The following is a 22968-nucleotide window of genomic DNA, read 5'->3' as shown; positions in this document are numbered from 1 at the left end:
GAGCCCGTCCGGAGAGCCCTTGTTTTCACCCAGCCCTCCCCTCCCCCGCTCACTGCGGTCACTGCCCATATTCTGGTTCCATCATCCCAGCCCGGCCACTTACTAGTATGTGATCTTGGGCAAAGTACTTAACCTCTTTGTGCCTCAGTTTCCTCATCTGTAAAGTGAAGATTCCGTATTGGAGGTTCAAAACAATTTGGGGCACCTGGGTGGCTAGTTGGTTAAGCATCCAGCTGAGGTCATGATCTCACGGTTTGTGAGTTTGAAGCCCACATCGGCCTCCGTGCTGACAGTTCGGAGCCTGCTTTGGGGTCCTCTCTCTCTGCCCCTCCCCTGCACATGATCTCTCTCTGTCTCTCTCTCTCTCTCAAAAAATAAATAAAGTTTAAACAAATACAATTTATTTGGGCACCTATAATATTCTAGGCACTGGGAATGTGGCAATGAAGCAAATAAACAAAAATCCCTGTCCTCGTGAGACTTCTAGCGTGGTGGGGGGCAGAGGGAGAGAAAGACAGTAACCAAAAAAATAGAATATAAAATGTTTCAGATGGTGATATGTGCTATAAACACATAGGGAAGGGGATAGAGAGCCCCTGGGTAGGGAGAGAAAAAGCATTGTTACTTTAAATAGGGTGGCTCAGTCAGTTAAGTGTCTGGCTTTGGCTCAGGTCATGATCTCACAGTCTGTGAGTTTCAGCCCTGCATCGGGCTCAGACCCTGGAGCCTGCTTCAGATTGTGTCTCCCTCTCTCTCTGCCCTTTCCCTGCGTGCGCACGCTCTCTCTCTCTCAAAAATAAATAAACATTAAAAAAAAAAAAAAAAGGGAAGGAAATACTCAGCTCAGGTCATGATCTCACAGTTTGTGAGTTTGAGCCCAGCATCAGGCTCTGCACTGACAGCATGGAACCTGCTTGGGATTTTCTCTCTCTCCCTCTCTCTTTCCCTCCACCACTTGTGCTCTCTTTCTCTCTCAAAATAAATAAATAGACTTAAAAAAAAAAATAAGGTGGCTAATGTCCCACAATAGGTCCCACTAAGAAGGTCACATTTGAGCAGAAACTTGAAGGAGCAAGCAAGTGTAGGAATTCTGAGGCTGAGTGTTGGAGGATGGCAAAGAAGTCAGTGTGGCTAGAGTAGATTCACAGTGGCCTAGTACAGAAGTCTGATAAGAAGCTGGGGAAAGAGGGACTAGATTATGGAGGGATCTAGATGCTGTTGCATCGACCTTGACTTTGATGTTAGGGAGATGGGGTCAGATCTGAGCAGAGAAGGAACCCGATCTGACTTTGTATTTTAAGGTCACACTGGCTGCTGTGTGAAGAATTGACTGGAGAGGCCAGGGCAAGGGGCGGAGGCAGGGAGGCCAGTCACAAATGGGGCCACTGCAGTAATCCAGGTTAAGAATCGGGGCTCAGCCCAACTGGCTGCAGCAGGGAAGTAATCAGACTGAGGACGTGGGCTGAAGTCAGAACCAACCAGATCCCCGGATGGATTGGATATAAGGACTGAGGGAAAAGGTGGGGACAGGGTAGGCAAGGAAGACTCCTAAGTTTTTATTTAGCCTGAGCAACTTCAAGGATGAAATTGTCATTTTACTAAGATGGGGAAGGCTGAGAGGAGCAGGTTTGGGAAGACGGTTTTCAGACATCTGATGGCGAGGAATCCTAGTTAGAGGTGCAACAGAGAAGCCTGTGTGCTGTTAGGCATATAGGTCCAACAGAGGGGAGGTGCAGGCTAAAGATGGAAACATGGGAGACTTTAGTGTCCAGATGGTATTTCTAGAAGATTCCGAGGCACCTTCTGTGTATGGGTGTTGGGGGAATTAAGTGACTTAAAACCGATAAGTATTTAGAATATCGCCCAGCACACAGTAGGCACTCAGTGCCTCCCTGCTTCCTGCCATGACCACCTTCATGCTGTCCACACTACTGATCAGTGTGATCTTTCTAAAGCCCAGATCTGACATCCCTCCCTGCTCACATCTGCAATGGCTCCCTATTGCCTCTGAGATACAGTTCAACAGCCAAAGGCCCCTCAAAGCTTTTCCTGATCCAGACACTACCACCCTCACCAGCCCCAATTTCTGCCACCACCCCCCACCTCCCACTTTGTCCTCCAGCAATAATAGAGCAACCTTTGTTCCCAGCTTGGTGTCTTTGAACATGCAGCTGCCTCTGCCAGGACTTGCCCAGCAGCAAACTGACTGATTCTCACATCCTCTGTGAAGCCTCCCTCCCCACCCAAGGGGGCTGTCTCCCTTCCTTGTGGCCCTGCCTTCTACCCTCCTTGGTGTTCCTTGGCCTCAAGAAAGACTGGGTTCCTGTCGCACCAAACACTGACCCTGCCGCAGGCAAAGGACTAGGGGGTGGGGGGCAGGGCAATTCTCCACAATAGGTTTTATTATGGTTTCTATATTTTAGATCAGCAAATGGAGACCCAGAGACATGAAGTCGCTTGCCCAGGTCACTCAGCTGGGAAGCACCACTATGGCTGGAGTAGACCCCAGGCTTGTCTGATTCAAAGTCCTGGGCTCAAATGCATACGCACACATGGGCACACATACACAGAATTAATCATCTCAAGGCACTTGGAGAGTGAGGGACATTCTCTTGATCTTTCAATTGTTCCCTACTCGGGAAGGGATCCAGGGCTAGGGAGAGAGTTAAGGATTTAGGTTCAGAATAGCTCTTCATTTGCTTATCCATTCATTCATTCTCTCATTCATTCACTCACTCATTCACAATTAATTGTTTCTACTCCCAATTTCTACTTCCGGCAGGCTTGAACCCCATCCTCTAAGAGCTCAGAGTCTATGGAGAGCCTGGCCAGGGTACAAGGTGGCACAGGTGGAGAGTGGAACTCAAAGGGTTTACCATTAATTTTAAAAGGTGAAACCAAGTGGCCCCGAATAAAGGATGTCCCAGCCAGAGGCCACAACATGTACAAAGGTCCAGAGGCTTTGAAACAAGCCTTGGGAGACCTTAAGCAGACCTTCAAGAAGGAGGGTACCTGGAGGTGGGAGGGTGGGAACAGTGGCAGGGGAGGGGGCCAAGGTCAAGATTAATTTGGGAGTTAGGTGTGGCCCAGGGTTAAGGTTTGGGCTGGGTTTAGGATTACAGAGTAGAGCTTGAAATTGGATTATTTCTTTTTAACGTGCCTTTTCCGGAAGGATTCCACGTGGCTTGTATCAGTGGTAAGAAGCCGGGGTGATGAGTAGGGTGGCCAAAGATCAAAGGATCAGGGATGGGCTTTAGGGTTGGAGTAACACCGAAGTACTCGAAGAAGCCAAACCAACATTTGCTGCGCGTGGGGTTTTCACTTTCCTCCTCTCTGAAGCACAGATGTCCTGGCTGTGGAAGCTCGGGCACAGTCGCTTAGCCCCTCGGGGTCTCTGAGCGCCCACCTGTGAAACTGACGGGCGGATCACGATACCGTGTGAAGCTTTAAGCACCTTCCCGGGGCCGGACCCCAGAAGTTCTCGTCCGCTCGGGACACCACCCGCTTGTGGAGCAGCATCGAAAGGCCTGGCCAACGAGCCCTCAAGGCTAGCTCTCTCCCCCCCCCCCCCCCCGCAGAGCCCCGGCAGGAGCCCCTTCCTCCTCGGCTGGGAGAGCAGGTGCGCTGACTCACGGCAGCAGGACCGGGCCGCGCCGCGGGTGGGGGCGCCCCCGGCCCCCTGCCCTCCTCCCCCCCGCCCCACCTCCGGCCAGCGCGGCACAGCGGGGTCCGGAGCTGCCGCCCGCGGGGAGCCGCGCAATTACCCTAATTACAGCCCGGCCTCCGCGGCCGAGGCCCGCGCGGCCAAGCCGGCCCGAGAACGCCCCCGGCCCCGGCCGAGCGTGGGAACAGCCCGGCCCTCCGCCCGGGGCGGGGGCGGGGACGGCGGCGTCGCGAGCCCTCCCGCCCGAGAGGCCGCGGCGGCCGATAAGCCCGCCCCGCCGCTCGCCCCGAGGCTAATTTCTGGGCGGCGCTCGCGGCCCCTTTCATCTGCCACCTGCCAGCGCCCCGCGCCCATTAACCCCCACCCACCCCCCCCCCCCGGCGGTGAGAGCGCAGGGCCCGCAGCCCCCTTCCCTGCAGGAAGCCGAGGGGGCCGAGAGCGCGGGGAGGTGCCCACGCGCCAACCATTCATTCATTCATTCATCCGCGCGCCCTCTCCCTCCACTCCTCCGTTCGTTTGTTCCCTAAACAAAAATGACAATAATAACAATATGAGCTCCACAGGATCGTTCGCAGGGTTAAGGTCGGGGGGCGTGGGGGGGAAGAAAGGCATGGCTCGTCACCAAGTCCCCGCTCTGTGCTGGACCCATCCCAAATACACACGCGCTCGCGTAGTGCCCGCGGCAACCCTGAAGGCGGGTGAACCCCCATTTCACGGACGTGGTGACTGAGGCACAGAGAGGCGATGGGATTTGCGGGGGTCACACACGCAGGCACTGGAGTGTCAGACAGACTTCTGTCCTCCAGAGCCGCTCCCGCGGCGCCACCACACAGGGACCGCGCCGTTTGTGCCTGCAACACCGAACAAGAAACATAGTAACAGCTGACATTTCCTGAGCGCTTACTGTATCTATGCCGGGCCCTGTGCTGAGTGCTTTCTGTGTAGTATCTCATTTAATCCTTGCAACGAAAACCTCAGGAGCCGAGCGTCTGTATTTTATTCCCACTTTACAGATGAGGAAACTGAAGCTGAGGGAATAGGTCGGTCAGTCGCTCAAGGCCACAGAGCTGAGGTGGCTGGAAGGAGGTTTGAGGCCGCCGAGCCCGGCACGGGCATTGAGGCCCTGGAAGGTTGTGCAGCTCAAATGGTAGCCTCCCCTTCCTCCCCCTCCCCTCTTCTCAGCGTTTTCTCCAGCCTCAAGCTTAGGAGGGCATAATTTACCAAATGCCTTTTCTTTGCCCAGCTGCCTCCCACCCCAGTGACCAACTGAAAATACTCAGGGGACAGTTTGAAGGAAATTTGGTGCAGGTGAAAAGGCATGGGATAGAGATGAGCCACCTGAAAGTTGAAACTCTCTGGGCCTCAGTTCCTCATCTGTAAGATGGGGACAGCAGTCACCATTCAGCCTCCTTCCCAGCACTGTGGCTCATTTGTTCATTGATTGTATTCACGCAGAACATTTTTGAGTGCTGTGAACTTGCATTTGGTGCCAGGGCTGGGGTGACCAAGTGTCCCAGTTTGGCCGGGACCAAGGGGTTCCCAGGATGCAGGACTTCTAAGATGGAGGCGGTCTTGGCCAAATCGGGCAGACGGTCGCCCTGCCTGTGCTGGGTGCTGGGGATTTGAGCCACGTCAGAGCCTGGCCTGGTCCCTCTGAGAACCGGAGAGGCTCCTGCCCACGGGCAGGGATGCCCCATGTGAACTGTTGGCACTGGAACAGGGCGAGGCACGTTGGTGATGTGCTGTGCTCAGCTCTTTCCCAGTCCCCTGGCTCTAGGCCCAGGCAGATATGCCAGACCATCCTACCCATTGCCCGACTGGGAAACCCAAGGCTGTAAGACTGGCAGTGGCTTTCCCACACCGGCTGCCATGAGTCAGCGCCCAGGGGCAGGAGTGGTCAATCCCACCTCTCCTACCCCCTCACTGTATGACCCTGAGGCAGCCACCTTAGCTCCCATCCTTACCTGGGGGCGGTGGAGGGGGGCTGCCTGGGTGATCCCCAAGTCCAGTAGGGTAGTGAGTGCCTGTTACAGGAGGCCTTTCCAGGAACCCTCCATTTGACCAGGAGCTCCCAGTGAAGCAGTCCTCTCCAAAGGCAGGGGTGCCTGCCAAGAACCTGGTCACTGCTGGGTTCTTGGCAGTAGCCAGGTGAGGACATGCCAGGAAGAACCTAGAAAGATTGGCCTTTGAAGTCAGCCTTAACCCCTTATGGGCCTTCTCTGAGCCTCGCTTTCCTTCCCTGTCGAATGAGGGCAATACTACCTCCAACTACTGGGGTAGCACCTCCCTGCCCCTCTCCTGCTCCCCGTGTCCCCCGTGCCCAGCTGGCTTGACCTCACCCTAATGTCCTCTTTGTCAGCTTGCCTCTTTCCCCTCTGTTCACTGAGTACCCATCAGGTGTTGGTCTTCTTAGGACCTCAGGTAGGGCAGACATGTAAAAAAAATGGAATCTTCCTTCTTTCACGGGAAGCCATGGTGGCTACGGAGACCCCAGAGTTGGAGGAGGAGAAAGCCTTCACCTCTGGGAAATTAGGAGTCCTACTCCTTCACATTTCCCCTCGCTCTTTCTCTCTGTCACCTTCTGCCTGGATGCCCTCTCCCTTCATTTCCTGCCCCCTACCCTCCCTCCCCCACCCCCAACACCCACAGTTCCCCTGCTCCTCTCTGTCCAGCAAGGAAGCCTGCCCTGGTTGCCCCAGGCAGAGTTAATTGCTCCCTTCCCCCAGGAATTCTGGCCAGTCTTTTATCTGCAACCAAGCACAGGATCTAGCTCATTGTAGACAGCAATAAAGAGAAGGGAGGAGGATCAGAAGGGAGGGGGTTGGGCCTGAGTCAGGTTTAGGGATTCATCAAAGGAACTCCTGCCCACTCTGTGCCCAGACTGTGATGTTCCTTCCAGAAAGGAAGAAGGTGGCAGAGAAGAGGAGGTCTACTGGGGGAGGGCACATCCTTTCTCCTTCCAGTGTCTTCCTGCCTCACCTGTCCGTCCTGTGTTACACCTTACTGGTGGCATCAGCAGCCCATCTCCACCGGCAGGGGGTTGCTGGGATAGAGCAGTTATCTGAGACTTCGACACAGACATCAGCTTCACTGACAGCAGGGGGGCAGTGGGTCTCCATAAAGGAAAGTTTTTTCCCTGCGTGTGATGGACCAGACCAGACGACCTTGAAGTCCTTCCAAAGACAATCTCACGAGGCAGAAATTCTGCGGCCTTCCTGGTCTTCCTAGAATCCGTGGTGTAAAGCTTCCAGAACCCACGGGGTAAAGCCGCTCTGTCCGATAGGGTAGCTGTTAGCCACCTGTGGCTACTGAGCACTGGATATGTGGCTCCTCCAAATTATGCTGTAAATGTAAAACACATGCCAGATTTCAAAGATTTAATATGAAAAGGGGAAATAGCTCATTAATCTTTATATCGATTATATGATGCAGTGATATAATACTGGATATACCGGGTTAAATAAAATATGCTATTAAAATTCATTTCACTGGTTTCCTTTTTATTTATTTTTTTAAGTGACCACTGGAACATGTACAATTTCATGTGTGACTCACGTTCTATTACACAGCACTGGTTAAATTGCTAGTGGTCACCCGGCTAAGCCGAGACTCTCCTCTGGGTACCCATCAGCTCTGGGGGGTGGGGTGAGGTGGGGTCTCTTCCCAGGAGGGAAAAACCAGACCCTGATACCTTAGGAGAAAGTGTTGCTTCCTCCCCGGGAAGGAAGGCGTCCCAAGTCCCCGCTTTCCCCCTTGAGCATCTGGTTTCTGAGCAATTGAAGAGCAGAGCCCGTCCTCCAATGCTCTGCTCCCTCTCCCATAAAGACAGAATTAAGACACGCCTGGGAAATTCCTTTTCAGGCTGGCTTCCAGCCCAGCAAGAGCCAGCCGGCCCACCTAGAGGAAACCCCGCACTACTCCTTGGTGGCTGACCCGATCCTGCCCCCTAAGTCTGAGCCAGGCCCCCAGGGGGACCCCCATCCCATAGTCCCCAGCCAGGACAGCACCAGGCTGGGCATCGAAGGAGCACAGGACTCCCCCACCCCTGGGGAATGTATGCATCAGAGTCTAGAAGGCAGGTCACACCCACAGTAACTGGAGATGATCACACAGCAGTCCCCATCTGCTGGGAAACAGCAGATCTTAAAGGAGATATGGGAAGCTATGGGCCCGGTTTCTCCATGCCCCAACCTACCCCCCTCTCTTTCCACGTTTTAGAAGGAAATAAAGAACAGGGCACAGTCGTCAATAGCGAAACCCTAGCACACCTTCAGACGCTAGTTTGGCCAGCTGCTTGCCGGGTGACCTCGAGCATTAACCTCTGTCTCCTTCTCTGCAGGGTTATTGTAAGAATTCAGCGAGGTGATGCGCGAACACCGCCCACCGCCCGCCGGAGGAAAGGCTCACCAAATGTCAGCTACTGTTACTGTTATTAATGATAACAATCCATCTTCATTCACATGCTTCTTTTTGTGACGAAAATCAGCCTAGCCAAGGCTGTCACAGGGGGGTTCTCTGAGACTCTGAGAACCAGTCATTGGAATGTAATTAGACTGGAAAGGGGTTTTGCAGGATGTCTGGTCTAGTGGTTCATAAAGACCAGCCACACGTCTCTGTGGCAGTTTGAACTGGCCCCTCTGGTGAGGGTTGGCTGGTCAGGTGCTTGAACAGCATAGATGGGTGGGGAAGGCGGCAGGGTGGGAGGCCCCGGCGGGGGGGGGGGGGGGGGGGGCAAGGAGGACCCGCTCCTCGGGCAGCCCCTTCTTGGGCTCCCCTCCCCCCACACACCAGACAGCAGGTCCAGAAGGGTGGCATAATGTTCAAGAAAACGTGGCTGGAGAACCCAGAAGCTGTTTTGTTTTTGTTTTTGTTTTTGTTTTTCTTAACTCCCCACAGTCTGTAAAATAAATAAAACAGCTGGAAGAGTATGGCTTCCATTTCCTTAAAACAGGATTCTTAACAGTAAGTGGCACATTTTCCAAGTCCCAGAAATTCCAGATCCCCAAATGGACGAGCTCGTATCATACTCACATCAGCATGGAGGACAAAGGGTTGTGCCCTAATTTTTCTACTTTCAATTGGTTTTTAATATATCCTTTTTTTTGTTATGTTCATGTACCTTTATCAAGTGCTCTTCCTTAAGAGAAAGCAAATGGCTTATTCTGAGATTATTGCCATTCGGATATTTTGGTGTTAAAATGGCCTTCCTCTCGCGCAGGAGAGAAACGACTGGTAGTTGGTTTTGGTTTGTTGGGCCAACTCGTTAGGCTATTTTATGTGTCTTAGCTTGGTGGGGAAAAAAAAAAAGTCCCCTTACATCAGTTCCTAAAATGTGGAAGGGGGTGGTTTACTGATCCAAAGATCTGGGACCCACTGATCGACTCCAGTCACCTACCCCCTGAGGATCTTCCACTCGTCCTGCATGAACTGTACCTTTGGAGATGGGCTGCAGGAATTCTCACAACCCTGGCAAGAGGCTCCTCCAACCTCTGGCAACAAGGCTCTCGTGTTTCTAGGGGCTACCCTCCCATCCTCAGACACCATGACTCTAAAGAAGCTCCTTCAATTGAACTTAAACCTACTCCCTGGTGATGTCTACTCACTGGTCCTAGGCTCGTTTTCAGAACCTTCCACTCTCCCTATCTCTTGACAGCCATTTAGTGATGTGAAAGCATGTGATTAAGGAACCCTAGATGCTTCTCTTCTCTGAGCTAAGTACTCCACTTGCTTCCTAGGAGGGTCTCCACCCTGCCTACCCTGCTATACATGGGATCCCCCAGGAGCTCAATAGGAGAGACAGAGTAGTGCAGTTGGTTGCTCTGGAGTCAAGACAGTCTTGCTGTGATTCCTGGCTCCACCTCTTTCTGGCTGTATGATCGTGGACAAGTTACTTCAGCTCTCTGTGCCTCAGTTTCCTCACTTCAAAGCAGAGATTGATGTCACAGTTCCAATAGGATTGTTGTGTTATGAGGATAAAGTCAGTAAACACACGTTAATCTCAGAACAGGGCTTGGCACGTCTTGTGCTCAGCATGCATCACCAAGGGTGTGTTTTGTGATCCTATTCTCCCCCCCCCCCCCATCACCAGGTGATTGTCCCAGAGGGTGCTTGACCCAAACTGATCCAAGGAGTCTTTTGCCAGAAAGGATTCAGTTTTTTCTCCAGTAGCTAAAAGTGCAAGGTATAAAACTCAGCCATGTTTTCTACACGATGAAGAAAACCAGCGTGCTGTGAAAGAGAAAAAAAGATGATGTTCAGAAAAAATCAAAGACAAGAGACACAGAGAGGAAGTTCTGGTTCCAGTTGGTCCCAAAGACCTGCTCCATCCCAGCCCTTCCTATAACTTCACTGTTTGTCTCAGTCAGCTTTTGCTGTGTAACAACTACCTCAAAACACAGGGCTTAAAACAGCAACCATTTATCGGCTCCTGGTTCTCTTTTGCTACACTTGGCCGGGCTCAGCTGATACTCTTCTTCTGCTAATGGTATCTCCCAGGCCCATTCATGCACTTGCAGTATGCTGGCATTTTGACCAGGGCTGGATGGTCCTGGATGGCCCGAAGGTGACCTAGCCCTACTGAATGTCTGCCATATGCCAGGCACCGTGGGAAATACCAGAGTGGAGAAAACTAATACTACCGAGCTCCTACTTTGTGTTAGGCCAGTGATGTAAATGTTAGGTATATTATCTCATTTAACCCTCCTGATGACACGATCAGATAGTTATTCTTATCACTCTCATTTTACAGATGGGGAAACCGAGATTCCGAGAGATGGAATAACTTGTACAAGATTTGAAGACCCAGAGAAGCAGAGCCAAGCAGAATTCAAGTCATGGACTCCTGAGTGTCTGCAGAGCCCACATTTTTGCCCTGCACTAACCTGGCCCTTCCCACACCAAAGAATAAAATGTGGCCCTACCCTCAGGCCGCCTTAAGTATCGCCAAGGGGACTGAGTGGACACAACATCCAACAGTGCAAGATAAAATGCCATTCATTCAGCAGAGGTGCCTCTATGCCTATTTTGTGGTAGGCACTATGTGAGGTATAGGGATACGGAAATGACTCACACAGGATGCAGTAGCAGAAGCGTGGAGAAGGAAATGATTAATCATGCCTGGTTTGGGCTCAGCATTAACTCGTTTATCAGCCTGATTTCTAAAGGGATGGCCGATGCTGGTGAAGAAATGCAGTTCAGGCCAACCCCCCCTTCCCCCAGATGTGTGGGGTCTCGGGGTCCCAGTTACACAGACTTTCCTTTCTCATGTTCTCGGTCAGCTCAGGAGTTTCTGAGTCCAAGGACGCAATTTCTGCCAGTCCAGAGTTGGGGTGCTCAGAGACGCTGCATTCACGGGCCCAGAGCCCTGTCCCCCATGGGCAGGTATGAACACTGGGGAGGCAGGGCCAGCAGTGGGATGAGCCTGACCTTGGACCGAGCCAGACCCTGCTGTGAATCTTAGCTGCGTCAGTTTCTGGCTCTGTTCCCATCAGCTGGTGATGCGCCCTTCCTGACACCCTTCTCAACACCTGTAAACTGGGGATAAAACTCCTCATCTTGGTCAACACTCTGTTTTTTTTAACTAGCTTAAGCAACTTCAGGTCTGTGTCAGGAGGAGACCAGGGCGCTCCTGGAACTCCAGAGCAGAGGGCCACGTGAGCCTGGCACGATGCCTGCAAAGCCATCAGGAATTCAGACAGGACTCCCTCTCCATCTCCCCTCTTGTCTCTTTTCCCTCCATGCTGGCTTTGTCTCTCTCCCTCTGCAGATGGGCTTTCTCCGCTCACCTGCTACCTGTGGCAAAAGCTGGCTGTCCCCACAGTTTACACATAGGTTTGTGTGTGACCGTCCTAGAGTCACTCCGTCTGGCTTCTGTCTTTCAGGCCCAATTCCAGACTCCTGGGAGAAAGACTCCAGCCCCGCTCGGGCTAGGGTCCACCGCTGTGGTCTCTGGCACAGGGGGCAACATCCGGGAAATGTGGGATCACAGAGCATTACTGGGGATTCCCATGGGTAAGTGAAGAGAGGATACTTCTCAGAGAAGGAGTGTCGCCATGAGCTAGGCAGATCCCCCTGAGTTATTGTGAGGAGTACATAAGACAATGAATGAACGTCAACCGTTAGCACCTAATAGATGAGAAAGTCTTAGGTCGGATTCCCTAGAAGCACAGCTCTGGGGAGAGAGGAGCGAGGAAGAGAAAGAGGGGAAGGGATAGAAAGATACAGGCCCAGCCTGGGCCATAGCAAGCTCTGGAGCCCCACAGGCCAATCTCACATGGAGGCTAGGGGCCTAGTCTTTTGTGCCCCTCACCAGTCTGCCCCCAGGACAGGCAGGGGCTGGGGTGGGGGAAGAGAAGGCTTCCATTTGGCAATTTGCAAGAGAAGGAGGCAGCTATGATGGCAGACATCAGGGCAGCTGGGAGGCGGAGAGACAGATGGGAAAGGGGATTGGGGGGGCACCAACAGCATCCGTTATGGGGAGCCTTATGTAAACATACATGGGCACTAGCTGACTCCTGCCTTTATCTCTCTTTTATGTGTTGAAGAGTAATATTTAAAAAAAAAATTTTTTTAAACATTTATTTATTTTTGAGAGAGGGTGTGCGCATGATTGGGGGAGGGGCAGAGAGAGAGGGAGACACAGAATCCAAAGCAGGCTGCAGGCTCCAGGCTCTGAGCTGTCAGCACAGAGCCCGATGCAGGGCTCGAACTCACAAACCGGGAGATCATGACCTGAGCTGAAGTCGGACGCTCAACCAACTGAGCCACCCAGGCGCCCCAAGAGTAATATTAAATAATATCTTTATTTTGTGCTTTTTATATAACATATGATTTTTCATATACTATACATTACTGTAACTAGCACTACAAACATACGTATGGCTATACAGATTGAACGTGCAAAAATTTAAACGTAATAAATTCCACGGGGGATTTTTAAGAACCACGTGTGACTTTTGCCTTACATGCTGATTTTAAAAAGTTAACGCCCCACCCTTATTTTTTTTTAATTTAATTTATTTATTTTTAACGCTTATTCATTTTTGAGAGACAGAGACAGAGTGTGATCAGGGGAGGGGCAGAGAGAGAGAGAGACACGGAATCCAAAGCAGGCTCCAGGCTCCAAGCCGTCAGCACAGAACCCAATGCGGGGCTCAAACCCACGAACCATGAGATCATGACCTGAGCTGAAGATGGATGCTTAACCGACTGAGACACTCAGGGGCCCCAACTCCCCACCCTTATTAAATATGACTCCACTATACATGGTTGAGCACCTCCCCCCATCCCTCCCTAATCTCCCTCTTCCTCGGGCTCACAGGGTTTGGTCCTGATGGGGGCACCAAGGGGAGCCTCCTGGCTCCAGTGGCTTCCTATCCCACTTGAAACACATGTAACCCCTTGCCTCAGCTCCACAGTGCCCGCACGACCTGACCCTCGCCTGCCTGTCTGACCACCGACCCTCGGCTCACCACCCTCCAGCCTAAGCGCCTTCATTCAGTTCCTCAAACCCACCAGCTTTTTTCCACCTGAGCCTTTGCATGTGGTGCTCCTTTGCCCAGAACTTCTTTCCTCTGTCCTTGGCAGGGTTGGCTCCTCCTCTCTATCAATTTCAATTTAATGTCACCTGTCCAAGAGGCCAGCAGCCCTGATCCCTCTTTCTGAAATGAGTTCAAATCACCCTGCCTGCTTGTTTCCTTCTTAGCCCTTGACAGTTTGTAATTGTTTGGTTTTTTTCACTTGGTTCTCATGTCTCTTGTCACTCAATTATAAGCTCCACAATGTCAGGAAGTGCCTGGCACACAACAGAGGCTCAAAAAGTATTTGTTGAATGCATGCATGAACGCATGAATGAATGAACGAATGAACGAGTCTGTTGCTATGCCCCAACAGTTTGCCTCAAATTCATCCTGTCCTTCCCATTGGCAGGAGAGAAAGTTCTAGCAAGAGGATCAGCACTCTCCTGCTCAGAAGTCTTCCATGGCCCTTTCCTACCCAAGGAGTCACTGACCATAGCTTGCTTGAGCAGGCCAGTGTAGGATGTGAAATTAAAAGACCCAGGTTCAAGTCCTGCCCTTGCACTTGCTAGCAATCCAACATCACCCAAATGGATTCACCTCTCTCTTTCTTAATTCCTTTCTGTAAAATGGGTGTAATACCACCTGCCCTTTCTCCTTCTTGGGTTGTTGAGAGAAGATGTAGAAAACCCTTCACAATGATTTTCAGTGTTAGGAGCACTGACTTTCAAGGGCCTTCACCGTCCAAGCCTGATCTCCTTCCCAGACACAAATGGCCATTATTCTGGCCCCACCCAGCTACCTGATACTTCCTGAACTTCATCCTGTACATTCATGCCTTGCTGCTTTCATTCAAAAGCTATGCTTTTCTTGAGAAGGTTCATTTCCCTGCCATCTTCATTTGTCCAGATCCTGCCTATCCCGGAAGACTCCCTCCTCCATGACGTCTCCCCCACCCACCCTTCACCCCCACATCCCCAGGGCTCACTGCATCTTTGACGTCTATGTTATGCTGGGGAATGTCTCCCTCCTGCACTCCACCCTCCTTTCCTGGATCCAGGCGGCTAATCCCAACCTCACACCACACTCTGGTACAGACCAGGCCCTGTGTCAGGCAATGGGGCTTCTGAGAGGAGAGAGACCCCATCTCTACCCACAAGAGGACCACCATCCTGTGGGATCTCAGGTACCAAAAAGCACTCGATAACTGATTTGCAGATGAGGGGAGCACAGTGGTGAGGTGCACTTGCACACTAAAGTCAGACACACCTGGCTTTGAACCTCAGGATGCATGGACAGAAACGTAACTACAATGACGTGACTAATTTTTTTTTTTTCTTCAAATAGTAAGAAGGCCAAAGTAGGTCTTCCAGGACTGGCTACAGAGGCTCCATGGCACGGGGGGTCTCAGGCCTCTCCTAGATTCCTTTCTGCTATCTTTAGCAACATTTTTCTTCTTTGTACCAGTTTTTTCATCTATAAAATGGGAATAGTACCTTCCTTATAGGATTGTTGTAATTATTAAGTGAATTAATATACATACAGAGCTTGGAACAGTATCTGGCACACATTAAGCACTCTATAAGTGTTAGCTCTTCTCTTCTTCCTCCTCTTCTTCCTCTGCCCTCATGCTGAAAAAATGGCTGCTGCCCCTCTAGGCCTCACATCCTCATCCCTGGAAGGAAGGAAGGAAAGGCAAAGCACATAAAGTGAGTGATGGCTGAATCCACCTGTGGTGGGTTTTTTTTGTTTGTTTGTTTTTTGAGATGAAATTCATATCACATAAAACAAACCATTTTAAAGTGAACAAATCAGTGGCATTTAATGGAGTCGCCATGTTGTGTAATCACCAACTATATAATTCCGAAATATTTTTATCACCCCAAAAGGAATCCTTAACTTTTTGGTTTTTGTTTTTTATTTGTGAGAGACAGAGCATGAGTGAGGGAGGGGCTGAGAGAGAGGAAAACACAGAATCAGAAGCAGGCTGGGGGCATGGGAGGGCTCAAACCCACCAACCATGAGATCATGACCTGAGCCCAAGTTGGACGTTTAACTGACTGAGCCACCAGCCCCAAAAGGAGTCATTAAGCAGTTGTTCCCGTTCTCCCTTCCTTCCAGCTCCTGGTAACCCCCAATCCTCATCCGGTCTCTGTGGATTCACCTCTTCTGCATAATTCATCGGTTTGAAAGAGCTTTCCAGGAAGCCCCGCCCAACCTCCTCTGCTCACATCTCATTGGCCAGGAATGTGTCTGAGTGGGGCGGGGCATATTGCCGCCCTAGCACAAAGTCAGCCGTTCTGTCATTCAACATTCTGATACTTATTGAGCACCTACATCCCTATTTTACTAATTCACATCCATGAATTCTTTTTCCATTCTATTTTTTTCCAAAATAAGAATTGTCTTGCATTGATAATATCTCATTTTTAGTGAAAAATAAATATATAGTATGTGCCAGGTGCCGTTCTAGGTACCGGAGATAAATCCATAAATGAAACAGACAATGTTCCCCGCCGTGCAGAGCTGACATTCTAGTGGTAGGGAGATAAACAATTAAACATGATAAATACGTGAATTATTTAATGTGTTAAAACATGATAAATGCTTAGGGGGAAAAAAAAAGTAGAGCAAAGTAAGGCCCATGTGGGGGATGGACCAGGGATGGTTGATATATTCATGTATTAATTATCTATTGCTGTGGCACAAAATTACCCCCCAAATTGAGTAGTTTAAGACAACAAACATTGGGGCGCCTGGGTGGCTCAGTGGGTTAGGCGTCTGACTTCGGCTCAGGTCATGACCTCCCGGTTTGTGAGCTCGAGCCTCGCATCAGGCTCTGTGCTGACAGCTCAGCGCCTGGAACCTGCTTCGGATTCTGTGTGTCCTTCTCTTTCTGCCCCTCCCATGCTCATGCTCTGTCTCTCTCTGTCTCTTAATAATAAATAGATGTTTAAAAACGTTTTTAAAAAAATAAAACAGACATTTATTATCTCAGTTTCTGTGGTTCGGGAATCCAAGAATGGCTTGGCTAGCTCATTCCGGCTCAAGGTCTCTCAAGGTCTCTCATCTGGCAAACTAAGATGTCAGGTGGAGCTGTGGACATCTAAAAGCTTGACTTGCACTGGGGGTCCGCTTCTGAGAGAGTTCACACACACGGCTGTTGGCCAAAGGCCTTGGTTCCTCAGGGGCTGTTGACAGAAAGCCTCTCTGTTCCCTGCCAGGTGGGCCTCTCCATAGGGCTGCTGGATGTCAGCTAACGTTCCCATGACGTGTCAGCTAATGTCCCCAGAGCAAGTGATTCAAGAGAGCAAGGAGAAACCCACACTATCTTTTATGATCTAATCTTGGAAACGGCACCATCAATTCTGCTATACTCTTTTTGTTAGAAGTGAGTCACTGCGTCCAGCCCACATTCAAGGAGAGGGAAATTTAAGGAGGTGTACCAAAAAATTCTGGACATCTGGGGGAACCACCACAATTAACCAGGTTTCTCGCTCCCAACGCCAGCTCCCCCCACACACACACCTTGTGACCTCGGCCAACCTCCTGAGTGGTTTTCTGGGCCTCAGTTTCCTTCTTTGTCAAGAAGGACAATAATGTCCGCTCTGCCTCATCACTCAACAAATATTTAAGTCTTTTCTAAGTACTGCTCTGGGGCCTCAGAAGTACTGTGCAGAACAAGCGAATCAAGGGCTCTCAGGGAGCTGACCTGCTTGCGGGGAGGCATTCTTTGGCATAAAGCCAAGTGGTAGGAGGCACTGAGCGGCAAAGCAGAACAGGGTGAGGGGATAGAGAGGGACAGAGGGTGACCTGGGAAGGTCTCTATGAGGGGCCGATCTTTATTTTTATTTTAAAATCTTTAAAAATGTTTATTTTGAGGGCAGAGGGGCAGAGAGAGGGAGAGAGAGGATCCCAAGCAGGCTCCGTGCTGACGTGGGGCTCCATCTCACGAACCACGAGATCATGACCTTAGCTGAAATCAAGAGTCGGTCACTTAACAGACCGAGTGAGCCACCCAGGCACATGAGGGGCTGACTCTTAGATGGAGATCCAAAAACAGCAAAGGAGTGACTCATGTGGGTGTCTCGGGGAAGAGAATTCCAGGCAGCAGGATTAGCAGGAGCCCCGAGAAATGAAGGTGCCTGGGCAGTCCGAGGCAGAGCGAGGAAGCAGTTCACGGAAATGCCGGGAACAAATGAGATCCACCGAGAGCAGTGCTTCTCAGGCCAAGTTAGATCATGTTACTCATCTGCAAAGTCCTTATGAGACCTAACAAAGCCCTTACAAGCCCCATGTCATCTTCCTCCCTCCTCCCTCTGACCTCCTCCAACCCCAAGCTCCCTCTGCTGCAGCCACACGCCCTCCTGACTGTCACTCACTCCTACCGTGAGGCTTTACCCTAACATAGGGGCTCAGAACCACCCACAGGGCTTATGAAAATGCCGCTGTCTGCCGCTGTCTGAGCCCCAGCCCAGTTTCTGATTCAGAAACTGATTCTGGTCTGGGACAGGTCCTGGGTGGCAGTAATGCCTCTGTCCCTGGCACATTGCATTTGTCCCCTCTGTTGGTATGGCTCTTGTCCCAGATCCCACAAGTCTTTGCCCAAATGTCACAGTGAGACCTACCATCACCGTCCTGTTCAATACTACAAGCTGCCCCTGTACCCCAATCTCTTCTCAACTCTATTTTTCTTTCTTTTTCCCACTTTTTTCCCCCACTTTCTAACATCTGGATGATTATTTTCCTTATTTACACTTTCCTACATGTCCCCAAGTAACCAAACTCCACGAACCCCTGATGACCTCATGGATGCCCCCAGAGATCTGCTGGCCTGAACATTCATACACAACAGTTTGTGGCCATGATGTCTGGAGCTTTCGTTAGATGCTCAAAGAATTACTTGAGGGGCACCAGGGTGGCTCAGTCGGTTAAGCATCCGACATAGGCTCAGGTCATGATCTCGCGGTTCGTGAGTTCGAGCCCCGCTTGAGGCTCTATGCTGACAGCTCACAGCCTGGAGCCTGCTTCGGATTCTGTGTCTCCCTCTCTCTCTACCCCTGTCCTGCGCACGCTGTCTCTCTCTCAAAAATAAATCCAAAAAATAAAAAGAATTACTTGATCCCCAAAGCTTCAATACCACTAGGCGATCAATGTCTGGCACAGAGTGGGTGCCCAATAAATATTTGTTGACCACATTAAAGGGCTTTTTAACATTATTCACACACACACTTTATTTATTTGCTTTTTTTTTGAGAAAACTGTTTAGTGGCACAATGGCTCCCAAATGTTAGCATCCTTGGATCAGCTAGGCCAGAATGACAGGATCGCTCTTTGAAAACACAAATTCTTGTGACTCAAAAATACCCTCACAGAGTCTGAGTCAGGAGGTTTAGGTGGGGGCAGAGGTTTAGTATTTTTCAAAAGCCCTCCCACCTTCCCCCACTTGATACACATGTCCAGGTGAGTCCCAGGTGCAGCCAGCCTTAGGAATTTCTATGTGAAGCATTAATTGGAGAGTTTCAGGAGAATCCACTCCACTGTGCACCTTTTATACTTGGCATAAAACGTGATCACACCCATCGTCACTAGTGACCTTGCCACAAGCTCTCAGGGTGACCAGGCAGGGATTAGAATCTCCCTTTCACTGAGCAGAAAACCGAGGCCCTGGGAATCAAGGGACAACCCCCTCATAACCCCCAGCTGTCCCAGTGCTTCCCAGTGGTGGGGATATGACTAAAACTTGGGCTTCTGAGGTTCTCCCCTCTGCATCAGCTGGATAAACCCAAGTTCCAGGAAGTCCCAAGGACACTACCAGGGAAGAAGAGCCAAAGAAGGGAGGGGCAGAGTGGCAAAGAAGTGAGGGGCAAGGTTCAGGTGGCTCTCTCCTGGCCACCTGGAGAGACTCCAGCTGCTTTAAGGACACAGGCATTCACATGCTAGCTCTGGTTGTGCAGGACCCCAGGACGCCCACTTCTCTGTGTGCCTCAGTCTCCTTATCTGCAAAATGGAGCTGCTCATCCATGCCCTGCCCCCATTAAGATGATTGTCAGGGGGCGCCTGGGTGGCTCAGTCAGTAAAGCGTCCAACTCTTTTTTTTTTTTTTTAATTTTTTTTTAACGTTTATTTATTTTTGGGACAGAGAGAGACAGAGCATGAACGGGGGAGGGGCAGAGAGAGAGGGAGACACAGAATCGGAAACAGGCTCCAGGCTCTGAGCCATCAGCCCAGAGCCCGACGCGGGGCTCGAACTCCCGGACCGCGAGATCGTGACCTGGCTGAAGTCGGACGCTTAACCGACTGCGCCACCCAGGCGCCCCGCGTCCAACTCTTGATATCAGCTCAGTCGTGATCTCACAAACCGTCATGATCAAGCCCCGCGTTGGAGTCTGCACTCACAGTGTGGAGTCTGCTTGAGATTCTCACTCTCCTGTCTCTCTGCCCCTCCTGCTTCCTCTCTCTCTCTCAAAATAAATTAAAAAAAAAAAAAAAAAAAAAAGATGCTTGTGGAATGCAAAGCACTCTAACCATCCCAGTTGTTACCAGTCTGTCAGGGGAAGGTGCAAGATCCCCGACTCTGAAGATCTCTAGGGACAGAACTAAATCCAGCCTTTCATTCATTTGAGGTACATTTTGGAGCACCTACTATGTGCCAGGCACTATACATGCCCTGCTTTATTTAACCCTCACGACAACTCAGTAGGGTCAGTGCTGCCATTGCTCCCATTTTGCAGATGAAGAAACTGAAGCTCAGGTGAATGAGTTTCAATTCATTTGATCATTTGTTCTTTCACCCAACATTTACTAAAAGCCTGTTCTGAGCCAGGCTCTGGGCCAAATGCTGAGGATACAAGTCCTTCAGGGGACGTGCCTATAAATTACTTTAATAACAACCCAGTACATGCTTCCACCGACAAGTAAGTGGGAGCCCGTGAGGGAGCCTCTGGCTCCCCTGGGGTCATGGGGACAAGCAGTTAACTTTCCGGGGGACCCTGCACCGCTAAAGTGCATGTGTCCTGTGTAGAGATGGCAATCACAAAGCCATGTCTCGACTCTGTTAAGACTTTGGTGTGTATTCCCAGAAAATCCTTTCCACCGCTGAGCTTCGGTTTCCATCTGGAAAATTAAGAAGTTGAGCTTGTGATCCTACAGCTCTGGGGACCCAAACCTTTGGCCCTTCCCAACCCACCTTCCGGTCAATTCGAGCTTGGCCCCAACCAGTCCCAGGCTGAGCAGGAGAGTCAGCCCAAACCCCTTGAAAAGTGCAAAACACCCCTCCCCAGGACAGCTCTCTAACCCTGAAGGCACAGCCTCGGGCCCAAAGGGCGGAGCTCCGGGAGAGGCGGGGCTGAAACCTGGAGGAGGGGGACAGGCCGGCCCAGGAGCGTCCCATTCAGCCAATGAGCGCCTGGGGGCGGGGAAGCTCCGCCTCTGGTATAAGAAGATACTGACTCTGGGGGCGCGGCGCGGAGGTCTCAGAGCCCGAACCCGTGGGTGTGCGGTGTTCTAGCTGCCGAGAGCTGAGACCACGGGCGCGCGGGACCTCTGAGTTCGGTGCGCCCTGGGCTGGACAGTAGCACGGGTCGAGTGCCGTTTTCCTTGGCCTGGCTGGGCTGCGGTGAGGGCACGGGACGCGGATCCCTCGCCGCGGAGGAAGAGCTGGCCGGGACCGAGGGACGCCCGCGCTGACCATCCGACCCCCGCCCCTGCAGGCATCCGGCCCGCCGTCATGGCCGACCACCTGATGCTCGCCGAGGGCTACCGCCTGGTGCAGAGGCCGCCGCCCGGCGCGCCCTCCCACGGCCCCCACGCGCTCCGGACGCTGCAGCCGTACGCGGGCCCGGGCCTGGACAGCGGCTTGCGGCCGCGGGGGACTCCGCTGGGCCCGCCGCCGCCGCCCCCACCCGGGGCCCTGGCGTACGGGCCCTTCGGGCCGCCGCCTGCCTTCCAGCCCTTTCCGGCCGTGCCACCGCCGGCCGCCGGCAGCGCGCACTTGCAGCCGGTGGCGACGCTGTACCCGGGCCGCGCGACCGCGCCCCCCGGCGTCCCGGGAGGGCCCCAGTGCCTGCAGCCGGCGCCCGGCGCCCCGGCCCCACCGCCGCCCGCGCACGCCCTGGGCTGCATGGACGCCGAACTCATCGACGAGGAAGCGCTGACGTCGCTGGAGCTGGAGCTCGGGCTGCACCGCGTGCGCGAGCTGCCCGAGCTCTTCCTGGGCCAGAGCGAGTTCGACTGCTTCTCGGACTTGGGGTCGGCGCCACCCGCCGGCTCGGTGAGCTGCTGAATGCGGTCGGGCGCCTGCCTGGCGCGCCCGAGAGGAGAAGGGGATCTGACTGCCCGCCGGAGTCCGCACCCTGCGCCTGGGCCCCGCGCGCACCCTCCGTGAGGGTGGAGGCAGCGGGTTAGCGCACAGAGCCTGACGCCGGGCTGGGACGCCTGGCCTCACTCCCGGCCCTGCCTCCTGCAGGATGACAGTTTAGCTCCCCCTCTCTGTCCCGGAGCCTCGGCGGTAAAGTGAAGGGGACCGGACCCCCTTTCGGACTCCCGGTTCTTGGATTCTCTGTCCTCTCGGATTCTCCTCTACCCCACCCCCCAATCTGAGCCATTCCAGGCTGCTTGCCTGATGCCCCTTCTCTCCTTGTGCAACCTACTGCGGTCACTGGGTCCCTGGAGCCGCCAACCCACCGGGCCTCCACCCTGCTGCCTGGGCCCCCGCCTTGGGGAGGAGAAGATTGTACAGCCCTGATCCCTGCACAGTGGGGCAATGCCCCCCCTGGCCTCCAAAACCAAAATAAAACTGGGTCACTTTACCGTCTTGCGTTTTCGTTTCTTTATCACTTCAACAACCCTGCACTATATTTGGGTTCTAGAGTCCTGAGGCTGTTGGGGACTCTGGGTGGGATGGAGGCCACAGCCCCCGGCAGTGCCCAGGAGAGGAAATTGACAGTTTCTTTCAAAAATATCTGTGAGTTGTGCAACTGTTACATCATAATCTGGAAGGCAGAGGCTGCCTGGCGGTGGAGTAACCCACAGGCACTTAGGTTGGACTTCTCAGCTCAGAGAAAGGGTGGGAGAGCTTGGTGGTGCTGCCCTCACCTGTTTGTTCAGGCTGCACAGAGGCCAGAGGGAAGCTGGGTGGGACCTGACAATTCAGACAGTTCTCGCTTTGAATCCTGGCTCTCTTCCTTGGCCAAGACACCATCCATTCAAGAGGAAGGAGTGGTTTCAGCTGCTTGGAGGTGTGTCAGTTCAGGCTTCAGGGAGGCAGCGACATTTGATGTGAACAGAGCCTTGAAGGATGATCTTTAGGAGCTGGAGAAGGTGGCGTGTAAGTGAAGAGCCTGTTCAAAGGCAGGAAGCATACAAGTACAGGGCACGCACTAGGGCATGGGGTCTCTAGAAGGGACAACAAAGGTCTTTCCAGCCACTTTGTGAAGCAGGCACAGTCCCCACTCTACAGAGGAGAGATGTGAGAGCTTTCCCAGGCCCGGCAGGGTTGTTCCTCAGTCCTGATCACCATTGTGAGCTCCTGGCCACCCTCTGCTATTGGCTCTCTGGAAAGATCCCTAGGTGTTTCGTGGGGGTGGGTGAAAGGCCAGGACAGAAGCTCTGAAGGCAAGGAGGAGGTCAGAGATGCCGAGGACCAGCTAGGACAGGGCAGTGGGGCTGAAGAAGAGAGAATGAATTCCAGAGACTCTGGAGAGGAACACTGGTTGGGCTTCGCTCTAATGAGGAACTTGTTTGTTAACATGACTCTTCTCTCCAGGTGTGAGTTCACTCAGGGTATAC

General features: G+C 52.3%; 1 protein-coding gene and 1 long non-coding RNA gene across 2 annotated transcripts; one reads left to right on the top strand and one right to left on the bottom strand.

Moving 5' to 3' along the window:
- Positions 1 to 20036: 20036 nt before the first annotated feature.
- Positions 20037 to 22101, bottom strand: LOC122480336. The gene is made up of 2 exons (XR_006296557.1): positions 21991 to 22101; positions 20037 to 20295 (listed from the first exon to the last, which is right to left on the bottom strand). It is a non-coding gene; the product is annotated as an uncharacterized LOC122480336 (long non-coding RNA).
- On the top strand, positions 20629 to 21990 carry CITED4 (Cbp/p300 interacting transactivator with Glu/Asp rich carboxy-terminal domain 4). Its single transcript, XM_043574571.1, has one exon. The coding sequence runs from the start codon at positions 20909 to 20911 to the stop codon at positions 21461 to 21463; it is 555 nt and encodes a 184-aa protein (XP_043430506.1). The 5' UTR covers positions 20629 to 20908; the 3' UTR covers positions 21464 to 21990.
- Positions 22102 to 22968: the final 867 nt, after the last annotated feature.

This window comes from Prionailurus bengalensis, chromosome C1 (genome assembly GCF_016509475.1).
Source record: "Prionailurus bengalensis isolate Pbe53 chromosome C1, Fcat_Pben_1.1_paternal_pri, whole genome shotgun sequence".
In the NCBI taxonomy this organism is placed as follows: domain Eukaryota; kingdom Metazoa; phylum Chordata; class Mammalia; order Carnivora; family Felidae; genus Prionailurus; species Prionailurus bengalensis.
Note: the sequence above shows the minus strand (reverse complement) of the source record. Positions and strands in the feature narration are given on the sequence as shown.